Source organism: Pongo abelii, chromosome X (genome assembly GCF_028885655.2).
Source record: "Pongo abelii isolate AG06213 chromosome X, NHGRI_mPonAbe1-v2.0_pri, whole genome shotgun sequence".
Classification (NCBI taxonomy): Eukaryota; Metazoa; Chordata; class Mammalia; order Primates; family Hominidae; genus Pongo; species Pongo abelii.
Window position 1 is genome coordinate 113015642 of NC_072008.2, and position 27828 is coordinate 113043469.

A 27828-nucleotide genomic window follows, 5' to 3' on the forward strand; every position below is an offset into this window, starting at 1 on the left:
ATATACATTAACGTCTTTGAGTTTACTTATAAAAAAAAGTCCAATAAATGAGACTAAATAATATTTTTACGTTTCCCCAGCATTTTGAGCTATACATTTTTACAGAGTTGAACATTTTACAAATCTTTAAAAATATAAAAGGCTGTAATTCTGTTGGTCATGATCACCATTAACCAGAGGATAGGAAGGGAGAGGAAGTGAATTTCATTCATCAATTTAGTTAATTGCAAAAAGATCAATCTGGACAAATGTTTAAAATAATGGCTAAAATGAGGTCTAAGGATGGTTTTAAAATTTCAGTTATTATTGCTATACATACTCAAGAGGCTATTTGCCTTACTCAAGAGATATTCGCTCCATGGCAGACTAGTTCACATTTCATGTATTTCTGTGCTGCCTGTATTTCTGATAATGTAGGTCTAATAATCTTTAAATTCTGAAGGCAATGATTCATATGTAAAATGTTATATATAAATCTGTAGTTAGGCTTTACAAAGCCCGTGCTGATAATGTCAAAAGAAGCTGATAAATGTCAAAAGAATTGCCAGAATTGAAAACCTAACAATCAGGTGCATTTCTGGGAATGTTTAAAATGACTCAAAGCAGTGTTCTGCACCTAATGCAGGTCTCCACTGGATGCTACAATAGTTAAAACAAATGTGAGCTGGGTTTTTTGCATGCCTACTGGAGCCTATCCATTTTTAAACATTTAAAGATGACATGCAGAAACCCAACCTCATGCTCAGCTCTGCATGAGGAAAATGCTGGACTAAAAAATGATCATTGTATCCACTGCTTTCAGTTTCTTTAATTTATATTATTATTTTGAGAATTATGTCATGTTTGCATGGAGAAGATATCAAAGCGTTTTTATATAGTAAAAACAATGCAAGATAAGACATTTCTCTCCACATCAGATTGATTGTAGTTGCGATTTTTTCTTTTATATAAAAATATTTTTAAATATAATCCTATTTATGTTTCTGGAAAAATGTATAATATTTCTTTGCACATGTATATGGAGAGAGAGTGAGAGAGACTGGAATGATACACAACAGAATACTAACATTGATTATCTCCAGGCAGTTGGATTGTAGATTATTTTCTTCTTTTTGTTTATGTTTTTGCCAAATTCTCTAAAGTTGTTATTAAAATTCTACAATGTATTGGTTCTGTATTGATAGAAACATTTAGTCAGTAGTTACTAATTTAGTTTGTTTTGATCGAAAAACAAGCTAGTGATTACAAATAATGTTTTATTTCAATGATCCCAAACTCAGTGTGAAGAAGAATAGGAGCAATTTAGAGAAGGAAAAAAGCATGAGCTTCAGCTTTATCTTCCCTTTCTTCACAGTCATCCCTGAAACCAGCGAGGAAAATAACGAGGACATCTGGAATTCAGAAGAGATTCCAGAAGGAGCAGAACATGATGATATGTGGGATGTTAGAGAAATCCCAGAGTAAGTCAAATGAAGCCAGGAATGTCTTTAGGAGTTTAAGTTAGCTGTGTCATCTGATAGCATTTTATTTTTTGCAAGATTCATAAAGTAACATACCACATAAAAGATAAAACTGCAGTGACACACGGAAGACATGTGTAATTGATGATTTTTTCCTTCTGGAGCAGAAACAAATAATAAAGCATAACACCTTCCTTTCAATTATTATCTAGCAAAAATGAAAAATATAGTCATTTCCATTATAAATTTATATTTAATGTCAGTTTGTTGTATAATGTGGAACTAGCAGTTGGAGAAAGCCAGCCCATTAAATTGCAAGCATTCATACAAACTAAATTACAATGCCATGTTTATTTGTCAAGGACTTGCTTTTAATTACTCAATGTTCCACAATTTCGGTGAAAGGCTATGTTCTCTCTCCAATTATCAATTATTACCCAGACTTGTTTACTAGATATTCTAAGATTATATTTAGTATTCAGTGTATTTTGCAAGCAGGGTTCAAGACTTGCTTTGTAGCCTTTTCAGTACAATCAAGTTATAAATATGAAATTTAGAATTATTATAAAAAGCCTTTTATTCTGATTTTAAAAGCACTCATACTTTTAAGAACCTTAAAATATATTTATATACATAGATAAGATCATTGGTCAAATAGACTAAGCTTTATATATATGTATTTTGAAATAAAATTTGGATTGACTATTTAGAATAGCAGGAAAAATAAAGCCAACACATTCTTAAAGACTTCTATGGCAAGTGATCTGACAACTTTTCTAATACTGAATACAAAACTATCCAGTATTTTTTTTTTTTTTTGAGACAGAGTCTTGCTCTGTCGCCCAGGCTGGAGTGCAGTGGCACAATCTCTGCTCACTGCAACCTGCGCCCCTCCTGGGTTCAAGCAATTCTCCTGCCTCAGCCTCCCATGTAGCTGGAACTACAGGCACCTGCCACCACGCCCAGCTAATTTTTGTATTTTTAGTAGAGACGGGGTTTCACCATGTTGGCCAGGCTGGTCTGGAACTCCTGACCTCAGGCAATCTGCCCGCCTCAGCCTCCCAAAGTGCTAAGATTACAGGCATGAGCCACTGCGCCCAGCCAAAATTGTCCAGTATAAAACAAGCAAACAAACAAACAAACAAAAACTCCATGCTTCTGCCTTCTACATAAGTTTTGAAAATAGAAGCAGTGGGAGACTGCAGATAATTAACTAGAAAGAAGTATCCAGCTTTCAAATAAACAATGTCAAGACCATAAACCTCATAAAAAATCAAAGGAGATTTTAAAACATTTCTTAGAGAATGAAGAGAGTAAATTTGAAGTTATGTTTATATAGTGTCCACATATCCGTATGAAAAGTAATAGTTAAGTCACTTATTTGTCATATTGTCTAACGAATGTCAAATATCCATATGCAGCAAACTTCAAATTTGGGTAATTTTTCCCTTTTCATCCTGATGTTTGATGTTAGGTAGATAGAACATCCATGAAAGCTTTAAATGAATAATAACTTCAGGTTATTATGAGGAAAATTGCTTTATAAGATTTAAAAAATCTTCATCTTCTACCTTATGAAAATGCATTTCAACATTTCTCAGTGGATACAGAGGAAAATAGGTAAAGAATATGAACAGGCAGTTCAAAAAAGAAGAATCACAAGTGGCCAAGTAAAAGAATAACAAGGAGCTGAGCTAAGGCACTGGCCTTGGGGAGAAGTATGAGGGTCTTTATTTGAGTGAGTTTTGAATGAAGAGTTGGTATTTGGTTAGATAAAATGGATGAGAGGAGAGCGTCAAAGATGATGCTGAAGTTATTAGCTTGGGTGACTGAGGAAATGATAATGCCATTAACTTTGATAGGAATTATAGGTTAAGAAGAATCAGTGAGTTTGTTTTTGTTTTCTTTCTTTCTCCCTTTCTCTTTCTTTCTTTCTTTCTTTTTCTTTCTTTCTTTCTTTTTTCTGAGACAGAGTCTTGCTCTGTTGCTCAGGCTGGAGTGCAGTGGTATGATCTCGGCTCACTGCAACCTCCGCCTTCCAGGTTCAAGCGATTCTCCTGCCTCAGCGTTGCAAGTAGCTGAGACTACAGGTGCATGCCACCAGGCCTGGCTAATGTTTTTTGTATTTTTTGTAGAGACGGGGTTTCACCAAGTTGGCCAGGCTGGTCCTGAACTCCTGGCCTCAAGCAATCCACCTGCCTCAGCCTCCCAAAGTGCTGGGATTATAGGCGTGAGCCACAGTGCCCAACCAAATTTGTTTTTTTTCTTCGCCAACTACCCCCCGGCCCCGCCCATTGTTCACTACAGCCTCAACCTCCTGGGCTCAAGCAATTCTTGCACCTCACTCTCCCAAGTAGCTGGGACTACAGGTGCACACTTTATTTTTGTGAAAACTGCGTCTAACTGTGTTGCCCAGGCTGGTCTCAAACTCCTGGACTCAAGCAATCCTCCTGCCGCAGCCTCCCTAAACACTGGATTACAGTTGAGAGCCACCATGACTAGCTGGTTTTTGATATGTACACTTTGAGTTGTCTTTGGGACATCCAGGCAAACCTTTGTAGTAGACAGTTGGAAAATTGCGTGTGGAGCTCAGGATAAGAGCAGGAGCTTGAGCAAATCCATTAGGAGTAATGAACATATAGATCAATTCTGTTTGTTTTAACCTGGCTTCACCTTCATAAATAATTGGTAGATGTTATAGCCTATTAAGAGAAAAGTGCCCCATAGCAAATAGCTGCTTATTGTTAACCATGTTCAAACTCAGAGAAATCACTTTTTTATTTTTGGGCATTCCTATTGGCAAATGGTCAGAATTTCAATCAAGTGCTTTAGTCTTACTATCCAGAGATCTACAATTTCTTCATTAAGGTAGCATTAAGCAAAATATTAATAATAATAATAATTTGTAAATGTTTGTTTCATTCTATCTGAAGAGATGGGGTACCTTGTGGTGGGTGCTTCTATAAACCATTGTATTCCTGGAGGCCCAAATTTGGGAGGGAGGAATGATTTGTGAATTGTCATGTGTGGGGTGAAATATCAGGAAAATCTTTCATTAAACTCAGAATTCTGTAAGGCTAGATTCTAAGCACTATAGTGTAGCTGTGCTGACTATATTACCAGTGTTTCTATTGTAGAATTTTAGCCGTAGAGATCATTCAGTTCAAACTCACCCCTCCCTCCCATAAATCATACAAATGTAGAAACTGAGACCCCATGAGTTTGTGACTTGACCAAGGTCCACAGTTAATGAAAGAAACAGTACTAAGCCTGAATTTTCTCCTCTGCTCTGTGGTTTAAACTTGGCAGAGGAAGGTTTCTATCAATCCCTAGGTTATGGACTCAGTATTTTTCTGAGCTATTGTTTTTCAGGAACAGACTTTCCTTTTTTTTCTTCTGCTTTTAATCTTATTAGAATCTTATTAGAAGTTCCCTCAGTCTATTTTATTTGTCTAGCTCTGAAACAGGTAAAGCTTTATTTTAGAAAATAATAACAATCCTGCTTTTCAGTGTTTATTTTGACCACATTTCTAGACTTCTTTTCCTTTATGTTCTATTATATGCCTGAAGACCTGCAAGCACTTTGTTTAGTCCTTTTATTTTCTCTAATAGCATGTCCTCATAAGTTACTAGTTTTCTTTTCTGTGACAGGAAATTGCTCTTTCATCTGAGTCCCTATAATCATTGATTTTATTTTTCAGGTATGAGATTATATTCAGACAGCATGTGGGAACTGAAGATATATTTTTAGGGTTGTCAAAAAAGGACTCCTCAACAGGTTGTTGCAGTGAACTAGTGGTAAGCCTCTCCTCCCCTTCTTCATTATCTATACAACCATTGTAGCTAAATTGACTGACTATTATATACATAATATTGTAGGCAAGGTTGTAAACTCTTTAAAAATCGTGGTTGCTATGTTTCAGGTACTAGGGTAATAATAGGATAGACAGTTTAAAATTGTTAACTTGTACAAAATAAACTAAGTTTACACATTTGGATGAGATTTACAAATAAACATAATAGAATCATATGACACAATACACAATTTCTATTTTTATTCCTATTAAAATTTCCCAATTGGATTGGACTGGATTTTCTTCCATCCTAGTTCCGTCCCATGCATGCCAACTGATTGGTTATTAACTTATGATGAATTGACAGGCAATCAGAATGAAATATCTCCTTCCCCACATCTGTCTTATCTCTTATTTCTGTATTTCTCATAATGACTCAGCTTACAATGTGGGACTTACAAAGGGATTTTCTTAATTTTGGGATCTGCCTTCTGATTAAAAACACTAAGAAAGACATCTAAAATGTTACTTTGCTTTCTTATCTGAATGACGCTACAGAATGTTGGAGAGCATCCTTTACCAGGTCACTGTTTCTGTATAATAGTTGTGGCAATACCAACAATATCAATGATACCACCTTACTTTTGCTTGTTTCATCCTGATAATGACCTTGTTGAAAAATCTGGGCCTAACCTAGAGTGTGGAATTTGATTCATTTTAGCAACATTAACAAGTAATTCTTGTGTTAAAATTTTGTTTTTTGAGATCGGGAACTTTGCTTCTATTTTTTTTCCTCCTTTCTTACAATACGTTATAGAATACCATGGTGCCCATGGGAGATGGGTAATATTTTTTCCTTAAGCAAATGATAAATGGAATTTCTCTTTTGCATGAACTTCAGGTTTTCTCTTATTAGCAAAATCTAAGACATTCAATTCAATCAAGTAACATAATGGGAATAGTGGCTTTAAGTACCTCAGGAGATTTTTCAAACTCTAATGAATTAAGCTTTCAAGTAATCTTGAAGTAATTAGCTCCCAGGGTTTTACCAGTAATATTCAAATTCCTCTCTCTTAAATTATTGTAAAATTGTGTTTTTGATGTGTAGTGTTGGGGATTGCTCTAAATTCTGGAGGAATTCTAGGCCCTAAATAAATAAAACTGTTGCAAGCCTTACAGTTTCTCTCATGCAAAAATTGCCACTAGTTTTAATAATAAAGGTATCCTGAATGAAGAATCTCGGAAACTAAATCATACCTCATAATAGGAATATATGGTTTATCTAAAACTCAATAAGTATATACAGAAGACTTGATATTTCTATCAAATGAATTTATAATCAACTGGGGAGACAAAACTAACATAAATGAACCAATTTTATTATTAAGAATTAAACTCAGTGTAAACAATTATAAGTCTGCTAGAAGTTCAGAAGGTTGGGATAAGTCATGGACACCACTGAAAGGCAGCAGCAAATAACACATTTGTTGATACTGTGGCACTTTGTCACGTGTATACTGTTCCTTTTCTCTTTCTTTCCTTTATTTCTCTTTGTTTCTTCATTTATTACATCTTTAAATACTTAGTGAATGTTACTACATACCAAGGACTGTCCTAAGTACTAGAGATACAAAAATAAATGATAAACAATCAATTGTCCTCAAGGAATTTACAGTAAAGGAGATTGACACCTAATAAATCACTGCAGTTCAGTATGGTAAGTACATATTTAGAGGCATACACCATGAACAGAATGATGGTTACCAGAGACTGGGAAGGGTAGAGGGCAGTGGGGGTTGGAAATGTGGGAATGGTTAATGGGTACAAAAATATAGTTAGATACAATAAATACGATCTAGTATTTGATAGTACAACAGAAGGATAACAGTCAGCAATAATTTGTTGTACATTTTAGAGTAACTGAGGGAGTACAATTGGAATGTTCATAACACAAAGAAATGGTGAATGATTTAGGTGATACAAACCCACCCCATTTACCCTGATGTAATTATTATACACTGTATGCCTGTATCAAAATAACACATGTACCCCATAAATATATTTTCCTATTATGTACCCATAAAAATTAAAGATAGAAAAATAAAGACATATATCAGGTACATAGTAACATAAAGCAGGAAGAGATCAACTTCAAGTGGATCATATTTCTACAGTGGACAACATTCTAAGAAGGGCATTCCAAGCAGAGGTAAGAGCACGTGGAAAGGTATCCAGGCATGAAATAGCATGGCATATTTGAGTAACCAGAGAATATAACAAGAATAAAGAGTAAGTTTAGGTAATAATGGACTAGTAAGCTGACTCTCAAAAAAGATAAAAGCTTGTAGCTTTTATTTGTAGCTTGAATGTTATCCTGTAGGCATACTAATGATGACATCCACTATCATTGCTTACTCCACTGACAAGACTCAGAGTAAATAGGTTGTTGAGCCCATCTCAAGTATTTCTTGCTCAAATGTATATGCTTATCATTCTTCTTGATAATATGGTGTTTTCTTGAATCTAAGACATCATAAAATTGTAAATGTGCCATTTATTTAACAATAACAATGTTTCAGAGGAAAATAGATATAATACCATATTATACTACCATTGATTGTGCAGTTCGTCTCAATATCAGAAACATTAAAATGTGGGGAAAATTGTACCTGAGAATTGCCTAAATATGTTATTTGTGTCCTGAACCTGGTCTATATGTAACAATCCAATCCAAAAACTTTAAGAAAAAATCCTTACTTAAACCGAGTAAGGCAATAGGAGTACGATCTGTTTACGTACAAGAAGTGATTTGGGGTTTAAAAATTCACAAGCACCATCCTTTCCTTTACCCTCCCCAGACTCCAAATAAGAAAGCAAGATTTATGAATCCTAAATCAAAGCGACGGTCCTAAACAAAATTATGAATTAAGAATGTCTTCAGCAAACCCTTCAAACCTCAAACCCAAAGAGCCCCATTATCCAAACACTCCCTGCCCTATTGTTATCCTCTGCAACTGCTTTACTCCTGAGTTTGTAGCCACCAAGTTTCCCTTGCCTTAATCTATATTTAGGTATTTTAGAACTAGAGCTAGCCAGTGGTTTACAGGTTTGTTTTGTTTTGTTTCTAGCTCTCAAGCTTTTTTTTTCCAAATAAAATTCTATGAGTAAGCCCAGTGTAATAAACATAAAAAGGACCACTGCCTTGTTTAAAAAGGTACTATCACCCATGAGGCAGCTCTTAGGAGAATGGCTGAGGCTCCTTGGAACACAGTTTGAAAGATGCTGATCTAATTTCTCATCCTGATATTACAGTTGATAAACTAAGGTCAGGCTTGCAAGGTTTCAAATACTCATATACATTAATGGAAGAAGAATAAAAAATCTAGAGGGCTTCTTTTTCCTTGGTGACATATATGCTTTTCTTTAAACCCCACGAGTGGAAGGCCCTAGCTTATTTCATTTTGTTTTGGTTGTTTGTTTTTCTTTTTATCCTCTAGCTATATTCTCCATCCCTCTACCCAAAGCTCTCACTGTAATGGGTGTGATATTAGGTTGGTGCAAAAGTAATTGCAGTTTTGCTATTACTGACTACTGGTTATTGCCAGACTGACTGAAGTACTGGACCTCTTGGGTGCCAGTTGAGGAGTATGGAAAGGAACTATAGGTACAAAAATATGTAGCAAGATACCCTAATTCTCCATAGGATTATTTGTGGCAGGAAATGGGATGGGTGTATTGGAAAAATAGGTCAGCAGATTCTCATTTTCACCCATGGTGCCAAAATCCAAAAATGAATGGGCCTAGGGTTACTGGTATTCTGCCAAATTACCCTTTGTTTGTTCTAGGAGAGGAGAAAGGCAGCTTGCAGATAGCTGATGCTCTTTGACCTAGAATGAACACATATTTTGATGTTTTACTTTGATAGATCTATGTTGATAAGGCGACATTCTGATATGACCCAAGAAACAAGCCACTAAGCCTATTTTTTCCCAACATCACATCCTCCCTAGGATATGATTCTTCCTCCATCTTTAAATCTCACTGAGAATGGGATGAGAGTCAGGGATGGGATAGAAGTCAGTCACCATCTGGCAGGCAGACACAACCAGGAGTCACATGTTTATCATACACATTTCTCTCAGAAAGTACTATCAATCATTTTGAGCAAAGTATTTGCTCATCCATCCTCTAAGAATTCACTTGCTTCCTGAATGGTCTGCTTTTCAAATCTTGATTTCTTTCTTAAGGTTAAAACAGTTATATTTGTTTACTTTTTATTTATTTTTATTTATTTATTTATTTATTTATTTTGAGACAGAGGCTCACTTTGTTACCCAGGCTGGAGTGCAGCCTCAACTCACTATAGCCTCGGCCTCCCAGATTCAAACAATTCTCCTGCTTCAGCCTCCCGAGTAGTTGGGATTCCAGGCATTCACCACCAAGCCCGGCTAATTTTTGTATTTTTAGTAGAGATGGGGTTTCACCATGTTGGCCAGGCTGGTCTCGAACTCCTGACCTCAGGTGATCCACCTGTCGGCCTCCCAAAGTGCTGGGATTACAGCCGTGAGGCACCGTGCCTGGCCTATATTTCTTTACTTTTAATGAAAAAATGTATTTGGCTGCTTGATAATGAAATAAATTTTGTTTTCCATTCTATTCCACTCTAGAGGATGGACCTAGTTTTTTTTGGTAGGCTTCCTGATTATGTTAACCTTGTTTGATTGGTTGTATACCAGACCACGTGGCAGAGGGAAGGATATTGGATCTATACTATGATTCCTTATTGTCAGTTCCAGGCAGCACAGTAAACCTTCACTTAAATTTCTAATAGTTGTCTCAGTAATATATTCATAATATATACATTTATAGTTAATGTCATAACACTCCTTCATAATGATGGTGGTTGTGGGACATGGTAACAAATACTTCCTTAAAAGCTAATCTAATCATATAGACAGTATATTTCTGATTATAAAAGTACTATATGTGTAAAATTTTAAGCAATACCAAAATTAGTAGAGTTGATGATAAAAGTCCATCATAATGAGATGGAGAAAAATTGAGAGAGAGAGAGTGTGTGTGTGTTTGAAATAGGCTATGGTCAAGGATGGAATAAAGGTAAAGGATGTCATATACATATTAATTCATATATGTATGAGTAATTTTACATTTTGATGATGTCGTTTTGAGGTTTCATCAAAATATCTGAATCACATGGTCTGGAATCCTTGAGGTGGACCTGGCAGAAACTCCTGATTCCATGCAAGCAGATTCACAGATTGACCTTGGAAATTACCAATACTTGAGGGGTGAATAAAGGTAGAGGAACTGAGAAGGATATTCAGAGATGGGAGGGAAACCATAGTAGTATCTGCTGCTGTCAAGCAGGATTAGGATGCAGAAGGAACTTTGAGATTTGTAAGTTAAGAAGTCTTTGGTGATCTTTGGAAGAGAGCAGCTTCAGTGGCATGGCCAACACCAGATTGAAGAAAGCTGAGAAGTGAAGAGGAAGTGAGGAAGAGAAGCCAGCAAATATAGATTGTTCTTTGAGGAAGTTTAGTGGTGAAGAGGAGGAGAATGAGGAAATGATTTTTGAGAAGGAGGCAGGATTTAGGGGAGTTTTTTTAAGACAGGAGAGATTTATGTATGCATTTCAGCTGATGACAAGAATCCATGCATTCATCCATGTAATATTTATTTAGTTCCTACTGTGTGTCACTAGAGCTAATGAACAAACAGTAAAAAAAAAAAAAAGTAGTCATGGTATGGGCCCCTAGGTGGAGGCATTTTTGGCTGTCACAATGATTACAGAATTTTTTGTTTTTTTGAGATAATGTCTTGCTCTGTCACCCAGGTTGGAACGTAGTGTCTTGATCTCAGTTCACTGCAGCCTCAACCTCCTGGGTTCAAGCGATCCTCCCACTTCAGCCTCTCTGGTAGCTAGGACTACAGGCATGCACCACAATGCCCTGCTAATTTTTGTTTTTTATTTTTTGTAGAGACAGGGTCTCATTATGTTGCCCAAACCGGTCTCAAACTCCTGAGATCAAGCAATTCTCTCACCTCGGCCTTCCAAAGTGCTGGCATTACAGGCATGGGCCACCATGCCCAGCTGATTACAGGATATTATTTTCATTTGGTATTCAGGGCCAGGGTTGCCTTAAATCTTGCAATAAGAGGTATAGTCCTCAAGAATGAAGAATTGTCCTACACAAAATACCCATATTGCTTTCCTCTAGTTTAAAAACACTGATTAGATAAAGAGGGATTGAAGATATGAGGGTGCTGCTACTCAGCAGCGTTCCACCCTGTTGACTACTCTTTTTTTTTTTTTTTGAGACAGAGTCCCGCTCTGTCGCTCAGGCTGGAGTACAATGATGTGATCTTGGCTCACTGCAAACTCCACCTTCTGGGTTCAAGCTGTTCTCCTGCCTCAACCTCCTGAGTAGCTAGGACAACAGGCACGCGCCACTATGCCTGGCTAATTTTCGTATTTTTAGTAGAGACGGGGTTACCAGGCTGGTCTCCAACTCCTGGCCTCAAGTGAACTGCCTGCCTCGGCCTTTCAAAGTGCTGAGATTACAGGCATGAGCCACCGCACCCGGCCTGCCCTCTCCTTGAAACACAGTTTTCTCTTTAATGACCCCATTCTCACTGAGGAGTGAGGAAAGACTTCACTCTTTTCTTCCGAAATCACTAGGCATTCCTCCTCTCTTTCACTCCCAAATCACTGGCTCTTCCTATTCTGCCTTAAGTTCTCTGGAGATTTGACCTATGTCCTTTTTTTTCTCTACCTATTCTCTTTTCACCTAGTCTCATAGCTTTAAATATCATTTATCTCTCTAGTCCTGAACTCTCCCATGGGCTTTGGATTCATATAACTCTTAACTCTTGCTCTGTCACCCAGGCTGGAGTGCAGTAGTGCGGTCTCGCCTCATTGCAAGCTCCACCTCCCGGGTTCACGCCATTCTCCTGCCTCAGCCTCCGGAGTAGCTGGAACTACAGGTGCTCGCCACCACGCCCGGCTAATTTTTTGTATTTTTAGTAGAGACGGGGTTTCACCGTGTTAGCCAGGATGGTCTCGATCTCCTGACCTTGTGATCCGCCCGCCTTGGCCTCCCAAAGTGCTGGGATTACAGGCGTGAGCCACCACCCCTGGCCTCATATAACTATTTACTTGGCATCTCTTATTTGTTTAATAGACAACTCAAACCTAACGTGTCTAAAACAGAACTCTTAATTGTCTTCCATTAACCTTTTTCTCATTCATCTTCTTTGTGGCAATAACATTCACCCAGTTGCTCAAGCTAAAAACCTAAATCATCCATCATTCCTCTTTCCTTTATACCTCATGTCTAATCCATCAGCAAGTATTACTGGCTGTACCTTCAAAATATATTCTAAATCCATCTAATTTTCATTACCACTGCAATTGCTATCATGTTACTAACCATCATCATCTCTATCTGGACCATTACGAGTCTCTAATGACATTATCTCCCTGCTTTGACTCTTCATTCCCTATAGCCTTTCCACACAGAGTGTAAGAGATCCTTTTTAAAAGTAAATCAAGGCCAGGCACAGTGGCTCACACCTGTAATTCCAGCACTTTGGGAGGCCGAGGCAGGTGGATCACCTGAGACCAGGAGTTCAAGACTAGCCTGGCCAACATGGCGAAACCCTGTCTCTACTAGAAATACAAAAATTAGCCGAGCATGGTGGTGCACTTCTGTAGTCCCAGCTACTTGGGAGGCTGAGGCAAGAGAATTGTTTGAACCTGGGAGGCAGCAGTTGCAGTGAGCAGAGATCACGCCATTACACTCCAGCCTGGGCAACTCTGTCTCAAAAAAAAAAAAAAAAAAAAAGTAAATCAGACCACATCACCTCTTCGCTTACAGCCCTCAATGGCTTCCTGTTGCACTTACAGAACAAAATCCAAACTCCTTATCTTAAAAGTAGGGAAGGGCCCCGTGTGATCTGACCCTTACCTACTTTTACAGTTTCATCCAATGTGACACTTTCTTCCTTGTTTGTTGTGTTCTGCTTATCCTGGCCTTCTTTTTGATCCTTCAATATGCCAAGTTATTTCCAGATTCCTTGTTATTCATTCCACCTGGGTATTCCACCTAGTCCCTCAGACAATGAAATTTTACTTCTTCCTTTCTAATCATTTTAACCTATTTCTTGTTTAATTGCATGTTTGTATCTCCAGAACTATATTATGTAATAATAGTGAATACTGAACTCTTTTCTTATTTCTCACTTTAAATTTTTAAAAATTAAAAAAATATGAGTACATAATAGAGATACACTATTCAGCCATTAAAAAAAGAGATCCTGTCATTTGAAACAACATGGATGGAACTGGAGATCATTATGTTACGTGAAATAAGCCAGGCACAGAAAAACAAACATCACACTTTCTCACTTATTTGTGGGATCTAAAAATCAAAACAATTGAACTCATGGACATGGGGAGTAGAAGGATGGTTACCAGAGAATGGGAGGGGTCATTGAGGGAGGGGAAATGTGGGGTTGGTTAATGGGAACAAAAATATAAATTTCTCACTTTAATTGGAATGGTTCTAGTGTTTCTTCATTTAGTTAGATACTGACTTTTGGGGTATGTGTTAAGGATCTGTTCATCTATTCCGATTTTAAGAGTTCTAAGCAAGAATAGATGATGAATTTAATCAAATGCCTTTTTACCATTTGTGAAGATCATATGATTTTTTAGTTTTTGTCTACTGGTAAATTATATTAGCAAATTTCTTAATATGGAACCATCCTTGCATTCATTCATTCATTTAGTCAACAAATATTTGTTGAGTGCCTATGATTTGCCACTAAGTATTTTATGAAAACTCTCATTAACAATGATAAGCTGTAGGAAAATGAAAAAAAATTAAAGGTGATAGGTCTCTGTTTTGAAATTATAAAAATATTTACCTCTGAAGTATAAAAATGTAGAGGTATGTATTGTCCAAAACCAGGGCAAAAAACCAGTAGGTCATCTTTTTAAATTGATGGATCAATTTCTTTTTTTTCTTTTTGTTTTTTGAGACAAGGTCTCACTCTGTTGCCCAGGCTAGGGTGCAGTCATGCAATCTTGGCTCACTGCAACCTCCACCTCCCGGGTTCCAGCGATTCTCCCACCTCAGCTTCCTGAATAGCTGGGATTACAGGTGCATGCCACCACACCTGGCTAGTTTTTGTATTTTTTCTAGAGATGTGGTTTCACCATGTTGGTCAGGCTGGTCTCAAACTCCTGATGTGAAGTGATCCACCCACCTTGGCCTCCCAAAGTGCCAGGATTACATACATAAGCCACTGTGTCTGGCCAGATGGATAAATTTTGATAATGCTACCACTTTTAAACAGTCCAGTACTATATTACCATACCTGTCTTTTTAAAAATAGTTCATAGATGCATGACTCCTCTCCCATCACAGGAGTCAAGAGTCCTCAGAAGCCTCTTGTGGCTTTCCACAACTTATTGTCCCATATTTTTATGGCCAGTTCATGCAGGCACCCCATAAGCCTTTTTCCCAACATATTACCATACCTGTCTTTTTAAAAATAGTTCATAGATGCATGACTCCTCTCCCACCACAGGAATCAAGAGGTACTGTTCTAAGTATAGAGGAAAGCATAGTAAACAAAACATAAACATCACTGCCTTCACAGAGCTTACCTTATTGTGGAAGAGATAAATAAACACATACATTGTATTGTACATCAGAAGGTGAAAATGCTCTGAGGAGAAAAGGAGGAGGAAGTGATAGGGCATACTAGAGTTGGTGGTGGCTGAAATTTTTAATAGTGTGGTCATGAAAGCCTTCACTAAGAAGGCAGTATTTGAGCAGACACCTGAAAGAGATGAAGAAGTGAGGTTCCAATGTTAGAAAGGGTTTTGTTGTTGTTGTTGTTGTTGTTGTTGTTGTTGTTGTTGTTGTTTGAGACAGGGTCTTGCTCTGTCACCCAGGCTGGAGTGCAGTGGTGTGATCTTGGCTCACTGCAGCCTTGATCTCCTGTACTCAAGTGATCCTCCCACCCCAGCCTCCCAAGCAACTGGGAGTACAGGCGCGCATCACCATGCCCAGCTACTTTTGTATTTTTTGTAGAGACGGGGTTTCGCCATGTTGCCCAGGCTGGTCTTGAACTCCTGAGCTCAAGTGATCTGCTCATCTTAGCCTCCCAAAGCGCTGGGATTATAGGTGTGCACACCACACCCAGACTAGAAAGGTTAATCTAAGTGAATATTTAAAACTCCAAGATTTAAGACAGGAGGTAATCTTAGAAATATCAATAAAGAACAAGTAACTATTCTTAGAGAAATCAGGGGAAGTGTCCCAGGAACTAGTAAACGATTCCAACAAGATGGGTAATAGGTGGTATCGCATAAGAACATGAGTTTTTACATTGTATATGTTTTAGGTGTACAACATGATGTTTTAATATACATATTCTCAGTAAAGTGATTACTACAGTCAAGCTAATTAATATATTTATCATCTCAGGTAGTATCTTTTGTGTATGTGGGGGATAAGAGCACCTAAAATCTACTCTTAGAAGATTTCCACTACTTGGTATAATATTAACTATAGTCCTCAGGCTGTACCTCAGAGCTCTAGATTTATTCATGCTAAATAACCCAAGTTTGTATCCTTTGACCTGCATCTCTTCATCTCCCACCCCACCTCTAGTAACCACCATTCTTCTCTCTATTTCTATATATTGGATATTTTTTAGGTTCCACATTTAAGAGAGATCATGCAGTATTTTTCTTTCTGTGTCTGCATTTTTCACTTAGCATAATGGAGGACATGAGATTTTTTTTTTAACTGGAAGAAAGGGACAGGCCCAGTGTTATAAAGGAAATAGGAGGGAAAAAAAACTGGCGCCAACTGAGAAGACTATAGGGGAAGCAGTGTAATCGGGGAGATCCAGATTTCAGTTAGATTAAGAAGCTGAGAATATTCAAAGAGGCTTAAGAGATAAGGGATGATGTACTATGTATTCCAGAGGACCTAATGGAAAAGGCTCAGGATTTGATGAGGGACAGAAAATGGAGACATAATAGGAGATATGAAGATCCATATGGTAGTTATGTGATAAGGAATGATTTGGGGGTCTGAGACTTCTTATGGTTATTGACAAATAGAGTTAAAAGTATAGTGAATTTAGTTCTGGTGGTCTCAAGACAAGTAGTGGTGGTGAGGCTATGATTATTTTGGGGGAGAGGGTGAGTGCCAGTGGAGATATGGATGCCTGTAGATCAACGTTCTTACTACAGAATGAGTTGAGCTTACTCTTGACTCCTGTGATGGAGATGAGGTATGCATCTATGAAGCATTTTTAAAAAGACAGGTGTGGCAATATAGTACTGGACTGTTTAAAAATGGTAGCATTATTGAAATTTATCCATCAATTTAAAAACATGACCTATTGGGCCTTTGCCCTAGTTTTGTACAATACATACCTCTATATTTTTATACTTCAGAGGTAAATATTTTTGTAATTTCAAAGCAGAGATCTAATGCCTTTAATTTTTTAAAATTTTCCTATAGATTATCGTTCTTCATGAGAGTTTTTATAAAATAGTATGGCTGCAGTGGAAAAAAATATCTCATACATATTTCTGTAGTTAAACAATGGGAAATTAAACAGTTCAAGCAATTCAGAATGAAATCTACCCAAACTTTTTCTGTTAATCAAAATTTCCTAATATTGTTAAGTTTCAAATGGGAACTCAAATAGCCTTCTTTCCTAAGAATCAAATGTGCAAGGAGTGGTTGCTGTATTTCTGTCAAATGGAAATATTCTTATAATATCTAGAACCCATAAATAAATTAATTTAGAATATCTTCCAAAGTGTCAGTCCAAACCCTTCAGTGAAGCAGCTTCACTGAAATATCAGTAAATAGTGCTGGTCAAGTTACATATAAGATATTTTTTACTTCTTATTCTCATCATGGTGATGGAGTGACAGTTCAAGAGGAAACCTAGAATGGATGACCTCCATGGAACACCTGCTATTTGGCTTCTCTTGTCAATTTTCAAACATCTTACAATATAATCGTAGACATTTATCTGAGGAGCTGAGAAGCCTGTTAATCACTTAGAAATTATAGGAATATGACCTTTCAGGAACCATCTTGTCATATACATCTCTCATAAGAACACGACAGGAAAGAAGAGATTTGAAACTCACAATAATAATCACTCAATAATCACTCCCCTAGTAAGTCAGCTCTCTTACAGCACATAGAGGACAATAAATGAAGGCTGAGGAAAACGATTTGCAAGCACTTTAACCTTCCTTTACCTCTCTTGAGGGAAGCCTCGAAGTAAATTCCCAGAGAGAGACTGAGTAGTTTTTACTACTTGCCTGAAGAGAAGCTGAAAGTGGGAAGAAGGGATCTCACAAACCTTAAATTATGGGCTTTTTTCCTGTTAGTTTTTATTTATAAGGACAGAAGGCAAATATTTGAAATAAAGTTAGTGATGGATACTGGGGTAACCAGCTTCCAGCATGGCACCCAATAATTCTCACCTCCAGATATTCTTCTCTTTGTGTAGCCCCCTCCCATATTGAGTAGGGCTGACCTGTATAACTAGTAAGATTTTTTTAAATGAAAAAGTGTAATCTATGAGGCTACATTCTAAAAAAGGCATTGCTTCTGCCTTCATCTTTTGGATCCTTTACTCTGGGGAGAATACAGCTGTTGTATCCTAAGGACACTCAAGCAACACTATGGAGAAGTCCATGTGGTGAAGAGCTTAGGCCCCTTACAAACAGCCATGTGAGTGAACTATCTTAGACACAGATCCCCTAGCCCTAGTCAAACCTTCAGATGTCTACAACCACAGCCAACATCTTGACTACAGTCTCATAATAGAGCCTAAGCCAGAACCATCTAGCTAAGCCATTCCCAAATTCCTCATGCACGAAAAAATGTGCATTTTCGTGCACATTGTTGTTTTGAGTTATAAATTGGGGGAGAGGTATAATTTGCTATGCAATAATAGATGACCAGTAAACAATAAATAATAAGTGGCTGGGCATGGTGGCTTACACTTGTAATCCCAGCACTTTGGGAGGCCAAGATGGGAGGATCGCTTGAGCCCGGGAATTTGAGACCAGCCCGAGCAATATAGCAAGACCCCATCTCTACAAAAATAAAAATAAAAATAAATTATCCAGGTGTGGTGGTGCACACCTGTGGTTCCAGACACTCAGGACGCTGAGTCGGGAGAATTGCTTGAGCCCAGGAGGTCGAGGCTGCAGTGATCCATGATCACACCACTGCACTCTAGCTTGGGTGACAGAGTGAGAGCCTGTCTCAAAAATAAATAATTAATTTTTTAAAAGTAACAGAACCAGAATTTAAATCTAAGTTTGATTCCAAAGGTTGAGTTCTCAGGTTAAAAGTTTCCCAATGAATTTTTAAAGTTTTACTTAGTTTACCTATTAAAATAACTTATTCTTTAAAACAAATTCAATTTGCACCCTATGTAAAGAAAGGAACATCAATCCCTTTAAATTGTTTGGTCAATGACATCACCCTATATTTACTAATGTTTAACAAGTTAGGTCTTGAACGCAATCAGTTAGAGGTCAATTAATATCCATGTCTGTATTCCAGGTATTTGTTTTAAAGTATTGCTGGAAAAATCTCATGCATGTGTCAGGAGTTGTTTTTCTGTTAAGATTCCTCATTGAGTCTTCTTTCTTGCAAGATATTAATGTGTGCGATTCCACTTAATTTGTCCCTTCTCTTGTCTCTTCTCTGAAACCACTGTAGTATATAATTTTAATTTCCTTAAGAAGAAAAATTAGTGAGTTGTTTCTGAATTGCCCTTCACTAGAACAGCAAATGATTTTAAGAACCACTTTAAAGTTCTACCCAGAAATTTTATCTATTTTTGCCTTTCTCAATTGGCATGTTAACCCTGGAAAAATAATATTTTTTCATGAAAATTCTAAACATTTCAGACTAAAGAAACAAATATTTGTATCTCTTCTTTGAGGTGACATGAGTTAACATGTGACGTTAAAGATCTCAATTTGACTATCAGACCTGAGTATTAGAGTAAAAATGGGTGGGACTTTCTTTGTCGAATAGAATGCCTGTTTACTTTGAGGCAGAGCACCTGTAACTACCCCATGAGAACCATACGTCTCTCACTTGTAGCATCTCTGATTATGAAGATCCAAATTTTCAAAGTACAAATTAGGAGGCAATTTTTTGTTGAATGAAAATGTTAACCATAGTATTTAGATAGTAGCACCTGTAGAGCTCTATTTACAAATCTTTGTTTATATACAGATTTAATAAAGTAAAATATAACTCACAAGCATGTATTGCTCCAAACACATTATATTGCAAAAACACAACTGCCTACTTTAAGCTTCTTACAAGAAATCTCAATTTGTTGCATTATTTATTTGATATGTATTTTCCTCATAACTTACTGCTTTCCCTCTGGCCATTAGAGCCATGAATTCACCAGATGTCCAATATTTCAAGTCTTCTATCTCATTTTACAGAAAGCTTCATAATTTACCTGAAACTTAGGCTGCATTTTCTTCATTTCTTTGTTTATGGAAACCGTATGCCATGCTATCCTATATATAGACATCAACTTCCATCAGAAACATAAAGCATGTAGAGAGTAAGAGACTTTGTGTTGCGGTAAAAATACACATAGTATAAAATTTACCATTAGTGACATTTAGTATATTCACGATGTTGTGCAACCACTACCAGTATCTAATTCCAGAACATTTTCGTCAGTGCTAAAGGAAACGCCATACCCATTAAGCAGTTACTTCCCTCTTCTCCATTTCCCCAGCCCCTAGCAACCACCAATCTCTTTTCTGTTTGTATAGATTTGCCTATTGTGGGCCGGGCGCGGTGGCTTACGCCTGTAATTCCAGCACTTTGGGAGGCTGAGGCGGGCAGATCTCAAGGTCAGGAGATCGATACCATCCTGGCTAACATGGGGAAACCCCGTCTGCTAAAAATACAAAAAATTAGCCGGGCGTGATGGTATGCACCTATAGTCCCAGCTACTCTGGAGGCTGAGGCAGGAGAATTGCTTGAACCTGGGAGGCAGAGGTTGCAGTGAACTGAGATTGCCCCACGGTACTCCAGCCTGGGCAACAGAGCAGGACTGTGTCTCCCACAAAACACAACAAAACAAAACAAAGATTTGCCTATTGTGGACATTTCATATAAATAGAATCCTATAATATGTGACATTTTGTCCCTGGTTTCTTTCACTTAGCATAATGTTTTTAGGATTCATCCATATAACAGTACTTTATTCCTTTTTGTGGCTGAATAATATTCCATTGTATGGATACAACACATTTTGTTTTTTCCGTTCATCAGTTGATGCACATTTGGGTTGCTTACACCTTTTGACTGTTATGAATAGGGCTCCTATAAGCAAAAACATTATGTACATGTTTTTGTTTGAAAACCTGTTTTCAGTGCTCTTGGGTATATACCCAGGAGTGGAATTGCTGGGCCATGTGGTAATTGAGATGAAACATTTAAAGTGAAATCTTACAAAACCAATAAGTTGTCCTTTTGGGGAGGTGGGAGTCATATTGTTATTTCTCTTTTGTTTTGATAACATAACACCTGAACTCCCACACCTCCCTAGAAAATGTGGTATGGAAATTTATGCCAGAAGACTATAAGATGGCATCACCAACTCATACCCAACATGAGAACTAAACTTTTTTTATACAAATTGCCAACTGATATAAAGGCAGTTGAAGGTCCCCAACTCTAACAGGTGTACTGCTATGTACCTTCAGAAAATGAAGGTTACAGTCAAGTAACCAAAGTGTTTCTGTATAGCTTTGGAGCCAGAAACCTTAGTCAGATTACAGGAGGTTGCCCTTGGGCCACTCACTAAATTTCTCTGTTGTAGTTTCTCCATCTGTAAAATAGGGATAATAATCTCTGCTGCTCAAGACTGACATAAAGATAGGGCATAGCCTGGCACATAGTTGACAATAAATATTAGTCTCTTTTCCCCATATATTCTTATATTTTTCAAACTAATTGCTCTCCAAGATATCAGTATTTTTCTTCTCATTTTCTCTTTCAGGCTAAAATTAAATTGCCAAATACAAGCCCTTCTGATATTCAAATTGATATCCAGGAAACAATCCTTGACCTTCGTACTCCTCAGAAGTGAGTAAAACTTAGAACTGGAATAGTGTATTATAATATTAATGAGTCTTCAGTCAATTTTTTTTAATGTACAGTTATTTTGTATCACCCCTAAAAGTCTGAAGAAAAGTGGAAAATTTTGTTAATCATTCAGATGTTTGATCTACATTAATGTAAACATAAATATGTTTGGAAATACTTGGGCTTTTTTCTACTTTGCATCCGTGCATTTGGAGTGGGTTAATGCTATCAAAACACAATTCTTGACACCCAGATGCAGTTTATCTATCAGAAAAAATAACTAGAAGTGAAAATGACATAAAGTTGTAAGTCTTATATGTGGTTTTTGTACATTGATTACATAAGGGAAGCAATATCTTTACACTTTGTCATTTTGTGGGGCTGTAAGGTTAAATTTGATTGTTTTCATTTAAATCAACAAAAAGGTCTTGCCATCAATTACTATCTAAATACCTCACTGCTTTGTGCACATCTTATCTGGATATAGAGCAGTGAGCACATACCGGTTCATTGCAGTGGTCCTAACTCTGTAACTCATGAACATTTCAAACTGGATTTGGGAGGCCGGCAGTTGCTGGCACATTTTCTTCCTTCCATTATCAGTACCTATAATTCTCCTTTGTTGAGCTTAGGACTTCAAGAAAATGACAAGGAGATCCCTCATACAAAAGATTCCTATGTGTAAACAACCCAATATGCATATGTAGCTTAATCTTGGCTTCTATAGTAAATGCATTTAACCCAAAATATATATCAAATGTTTTAAGATAAATATATATCAAATGTTTTCTCATTATTTACATCATTTCAAAAATGTATCCTCACAGAACAATCATCTCATGTTATAAAAATTATATTCACTATTTCTGCTGTTTGCTTCAAGGAGTATTTTACCCTTTTTGTTGCATTTTATATACGAATTTACTCTTCCACATAACCTTTACAAGGAAAATTGGTTAAATGAACAATCGTCCATGATATTTGCAAGCTTGTTAAAAGCACACACATGTGTACACACCATGGAGTTAATTTCCGTTTCCCTAGCAGTTCTCACTGTCTGTGAGACTTTCATTTAGTGGATTCTGATGGATATCTGTAATGACGGCACAGCCATAGCAGCTACCTAAAGATTGATGGAGACAGCAGAAATACTGAATACAATTTTTATAACATGAGATGTTTGTTCTGTGAGGATACATTTTGGTTTAAAAGTACTTTTCCACATAGAACATGGGCTACACACTAGGTCCTTTAGATCATAATGTACTTATATATTAAATGCGCAGTGCAGAGAGGTACCATCTCTTAAGAAAACCTGCTTAACTAAGATAGAAGACAGAAGATATAATTAAGATTTTTATCATGTTTCCTAAATACTTGAGAATCCTTTAGATCCATGCTTTTCTCTGAAATTGCATTATCAGGAATGTGTCTTGTTTTTGAGTTTATTGATATTCACACCTACTTTCTTTAGTTTCTAACTTTGACATCATATAACGCTATGTTTATCCAATCTGAGAAAGATTTGAGAGGGCATTCTGTTCTTGTATCTATAAGGTAGAAACAAGCGAATTTATTTTAACTGAATTGATCAGTGGTTTCTGTCAAACAATAGTCAATTGCATTCGAATTATCAATAAAACCCAGGTATTTACCAAAATAAATAAAGCAGTTTACCAAATTCTTCACTTTTTTCAATTGGTTGTTTTGGCATGTAGATACCCAACATGGAGTAAATGGAGAGGAGGAAAGACGGATAAAATTGGATAATTTACCAGGATCTCTTAAGTCTTCATATGAGATTTCATTATTTTTCTAAGTGAATTCTAAGAATTTCATAAATGAATACCTTGAATGTGATAATAACAACACATTCTAAAGGCAAATGTAAGCTAATTTTTGGTTGAGTGCTGCTTTAGATTACTAACACATTTGCTGTGCTCCTTTAGTTCAGATTGAGAATTGACTGATTTTCAAAGACTGATACCTAAAAAAGAAGTTTTCTAAATGAAATAGTTGAGTTGCAGCTCAGTAGCTATTTCTGCACTTTCTTTGAAAATAGTTATGTCTCCTTCAGTAAACCTTAAAAAGGTTTTTAACCCAGATATGTAAGTCAAATAATTTTGTTAATTATATAAGATAAAAATTTCATTATGCGAATATGCTGGGAACCAGGATGTCCTTTGCTTAAATCTCTTGTGAACAACATCAACTTAAACTCTCTAATATAAATATAAGCATGTAAGTCTCTAAACTTGAGTTCACTGTAGAGATTTTTTTTGTATTTACATTCATGTATTATTGTTTGCATTTAATTTCTAATGAAAATTAACACTGGATGAACCTTTGATCACTGCCTAGACTGTAACTTCTGAAAATGCAAATACATTGTCAATGTAAAAGTAGAGGTATTGGGTTTAAATGTTTGTTCATATCTTATAGTACTAATCTATGGTAATTATTCAAATGTTATTTTGTGGTGACCTGAATACTTGCTTCATTTATTTACTCACTCATTCATTTATTTATTCACTGAACATTTATAAAGTCTTCCACTAGACACTAAGGGAGCACCGAGATAAGATACATTAATGTCCTCCCATGAATTGTACATGGATAAGTATTTGGAGAATTTTTATTTTGTTTAAATATAAATCTCAGTACAGATAATAAGACAGCAAAACAGACGATGAAAATATTTCCCTTCTCCTAAGAGCCTAAATCAGTTGTACAGTTCTACTGTTCAACATTTTATTATGTGAAGCCATACTACTCAGAACTACACAGAAATGCAGGCGTAGATGGATCATTCCAATGGTCACTAACTGTCTCTTTTGAATTTATTTCTCTCTGGACAGAGAAGTGCACATTATCATTGGAACTCCTTCTTCAGCTGATTTATAGTTGTCTTTTAGTGCAATGAAGCTACCATACTAAGCTTTGCTTTCTTTTAAAAGTGAATATATTATCATTTATAGAATAAAGTATAAAGGAAATCTAAGTCTAGCACAACCTATATTGTAAACAGCTTTAAAGGATGGACTCTAAACGGTTTTTGCACTCACTTTTTTATTCCTGAGATGTCAAATATTACAGTCTACATTAAAATGCATTGCCACTTAATGGCAACGTATTCAGGTTAAGTGTTTTTCCTACCCCACATGGAAAGGAACAAGAGTCACAGAAAATTTATCCTTCAGGTTCCATAAATGTGTAATAAATACTTTTAATGAACCCAGTCTTCTGAACTCAGGTTTTTGCAAAGGAATAAAGAAGGAATTGATTTTCAAGGGTTTTGTTTTCAAATACATACTAGTTCTCAATTCAAGAACCCAATAAGTGCCCCTAAAAATACCATATTCCTTTACTTATTTGGATATTATACCTTCTAAAAGAGCATCCTGTCCACCTTTTATAGAGATACTCAGACCTTCTCTACTGAAAATGCAAGGTAACAAGTGTTTCATGCATTTAATTTTCTTCCAAAACCAGCATGTGCTGACCCCATGCATAATTTAGATTCATGCCAATACGGCAGAATTATGGATGTCTCATCCCAGCATTGCATCTAAAGCATAAAACTATCCAGCAACTGAACTATAAACCACAAAATAAAACTAGCAATCTATCACAGGGAATTTTTGTCAATGTGTAGTAGAAAGAATCAGAAGCAAGGAGAGAGAAGCACTTTCATTGATTTGGTATTGAAATCATTCCCAGCCTCAGTTTCAAAAACTACACCTGTGGTAGAGACTCTGCTTAAATCTATGTTAGCAGAAGTGTTATAGAGCCATTCCAATTTTCAAATTTGTATCCGTCGGCCACATTGCATCTATAAATAAGTATGAGTGGCAACAGATCTGTCCAGCAAACTTAAAAGTTGCATAGTTCTATTTCTATGCCTGTAAACATAGCCTGAGACTATGTAAAATGAGGTCAATTCGGAGAAAAATAGGGGCGCCAAAACAACTGCTTGGATTTTTAAGTCCAAAAAAACTGGTATACTGTTTGCGTTATTTAGGCATATTTTTGATCCAATATTTACACTAAAAATATTGGGGGGGGGAGTTGGTTTCTAACATTCTAGTGGCGTATGTTGTTTGCAATTGTCTTATTGAAAGTGATACATCATTTTAGGAAGCTAAAGTTTTATTTTGTTGTTGCTTTTTTAGGAAGCTGTTGATAACTCTTCCTGAGCTGGTGGAATGTGCCAGTGCCAAAGCATTCTATATCCCAGAGACTGAAACTCTTGAAATCACTATGACTATGAAAAGAGAGTTAGATATTGCTAATTTCTTCTGAAACTGCATGAAAAAGATAAAAAGTAGTAAAATGGCATTGGTAACAATTAAAAAACTTTGAAAAAAAGATTGTTTTCTATATTCTCTTTATTATTCTGACATATTTTTGAAAGGGACAAAATTCAATTCTAGTGATATTGTGACCATTTACAGTAATTTCTATTACTCTGTTAGGAAATATGTTTCCTTGGCTGGGCGCAGTGGCTCACGCCTGTAATCCCAACACTTTGGGAGGCCGAGGCAGGCGGATCACTTGAGGTCAGGAGTTTGAGACCAGCCTGGTCAACATGGCGAAACCCCATCTCTACTAAAAATACGAAAATTAGCCGGGCGTGGTGGCAGGTGCCTGTAATCTCAGCTACTCTGTCTCAAAAAACAAACAAAAAAAGGAAATATGTTTTCTTATATAAATAAACTTTTCTATTTTTATAGTGACAGCTGAGTAGAATCTTTACAGGTTAAAAAATTAGAATATTTCATGGTCAATTACATAATTGAAATATGATTATGAAATGGTTGGTCCACTTACTTCAGTAGTCTAAAAAACTTATGCTAATTATTTACACTTACACTGTGATACAATCAGTTGTATAGCAATTAGTCATTATTATTACCAGAGAATTTTATTTGGTTGCTTTTTCATTGATTTGAGCAAATGATTTACAGTGTTCTCTGTTTAGGCTCTCACTATTGTTCTGGAATATGCAGGTAATAAATAGTTTGATGTACCATACCATCAACATATTTACTTGAGTAAGGAACACTTTTGTGCGTACAGTATTATTTGGCTTCTTCAGTTGTGCTTTTAATGCTTGGATATAGTTAGGTTAAAAACATTTTTTATATGCACTAATAATTATTAGCATTGCCTTTTGGGGTACTGTATTTATATGTAGTCAGTTGAAATCATTGACTTCAAAATAAATTTAAAGAAAAGTGTGGCACATTTACAAATCCTGTTTGCTCTCATTTCCTATCTTTCTTCTTAAATAGACATATCTATTTTAGGAATTGTCTCAATGTCCCCTCCTTCTTCTATACTGTATTGCATATGTTTATTTTGGAATTATTTATGAATACATTATAAAGCTTGTGTGACTTGGCTTCATACATTATTGTAGAACTGTGGAGTTACCAAGGAGTAAATTTTGAAAAGATGAACAATGAAAAGATGTTCATCACTTCTATATGAACTATTAAGGGAATAAATACTCTAGCAGATATTTTCTAGAGTTAATTATATATGTATAACTACCAAGCATCTAGTTTGTGACTAGATGAAATGATGAAATAGAATGAAAAGACTGAGATTTTGGGAAAAAAATGGTTGTGTTAGAACACTAAGCTCTTACAGAGAATTTGACATTTAAGCTACCAACACGACTTTCTTCTATGGGGGCAAAAGTTGAGGGTGGGATTAACTGAAAGAAAGCTAGCGTCTGTGAGTTTAGGTCCATGATGTTACAAGACCTAAAGAGCATCATACTTTGCTTTTTTAGCATCTTTTTAAAAGGCTATATTTTAAGAATTTAAGTTGATGCCCCAAATTTAAGCTATGGGGCAAGTCTAAGCAGTAACTGTATTAGTCAGGGGTCTCCAGAAAGACAGAATCAATAGGATACATATAGAGAGATATATGGAAGGGAATTTATTAGGGGGATTGGCTTACCCAGTTATGGATCCTGAGAAGTCCCACGACAAGCTGTCTGCAAGCTGGAGACCCTGGGATGCAGGCTGTGGCTCAATTCAAATTCACAAGCTTCAGAACCAGGGAAGCCAGTGGTGTAACTCTCAGTCCAAGGTCGAAAGCCTGAGAACTGGAGGGGATGGGGGTGAGGAGGGGAGGTGCTTACGTCCAAAGGCTGGGAGCCTGGTGTTGTTGTCCAAGGACAGGAGAGGAAGAGTGTATCTCAGGTGCAGCAAGTTTGGATGAACACATTTGCCTTTTCTCTGTTTTTGTTCTGTCTGCACCCCCAGCAAATTGGTTGGTACCCACCTACATTGAGGGCAGATCTTCCCCACCTAGTCCACTCAAACTCACATGCTAATAATCTCC

General features: G+C 36.6%; 1 protein-coding gene across 2 annotated transcripts in view; it reads left to right on the forward strand.

Moving 5' to 3' along the window:
• DNAAF6 (dynein axonemal assembly factor 6) overlaps window positions 1-25833 on the forward strand; it is a 36884-nt gene extending 11051 nt beyond the window's left edge. For both annotated transcript variants that reach the window (XM_054544935.2, XM_002831968.4), the window contains 4 exons: window positions 1355-1460; window positions 5162-5258; window positions 21386-21471; window positions 25644-25833. In XM_054544935.2, the coding sequence (XP_054400910.1) occupies window positions 1355-1460; window positions 5162-5258; window positions 21386-21471; window positions 25644-25773 (419 nt within the window). In that variant the 3' untranslated portion in view covers window positions 25774-25833. The remainder of the gene's footprint in view (window positions 1-1354; window positions 1461-5161; window positions 5259-21385; window positions 21472-25643) is intronic.
• Window positions 25834-27828: the final 1995 nt, after the last annotated feature.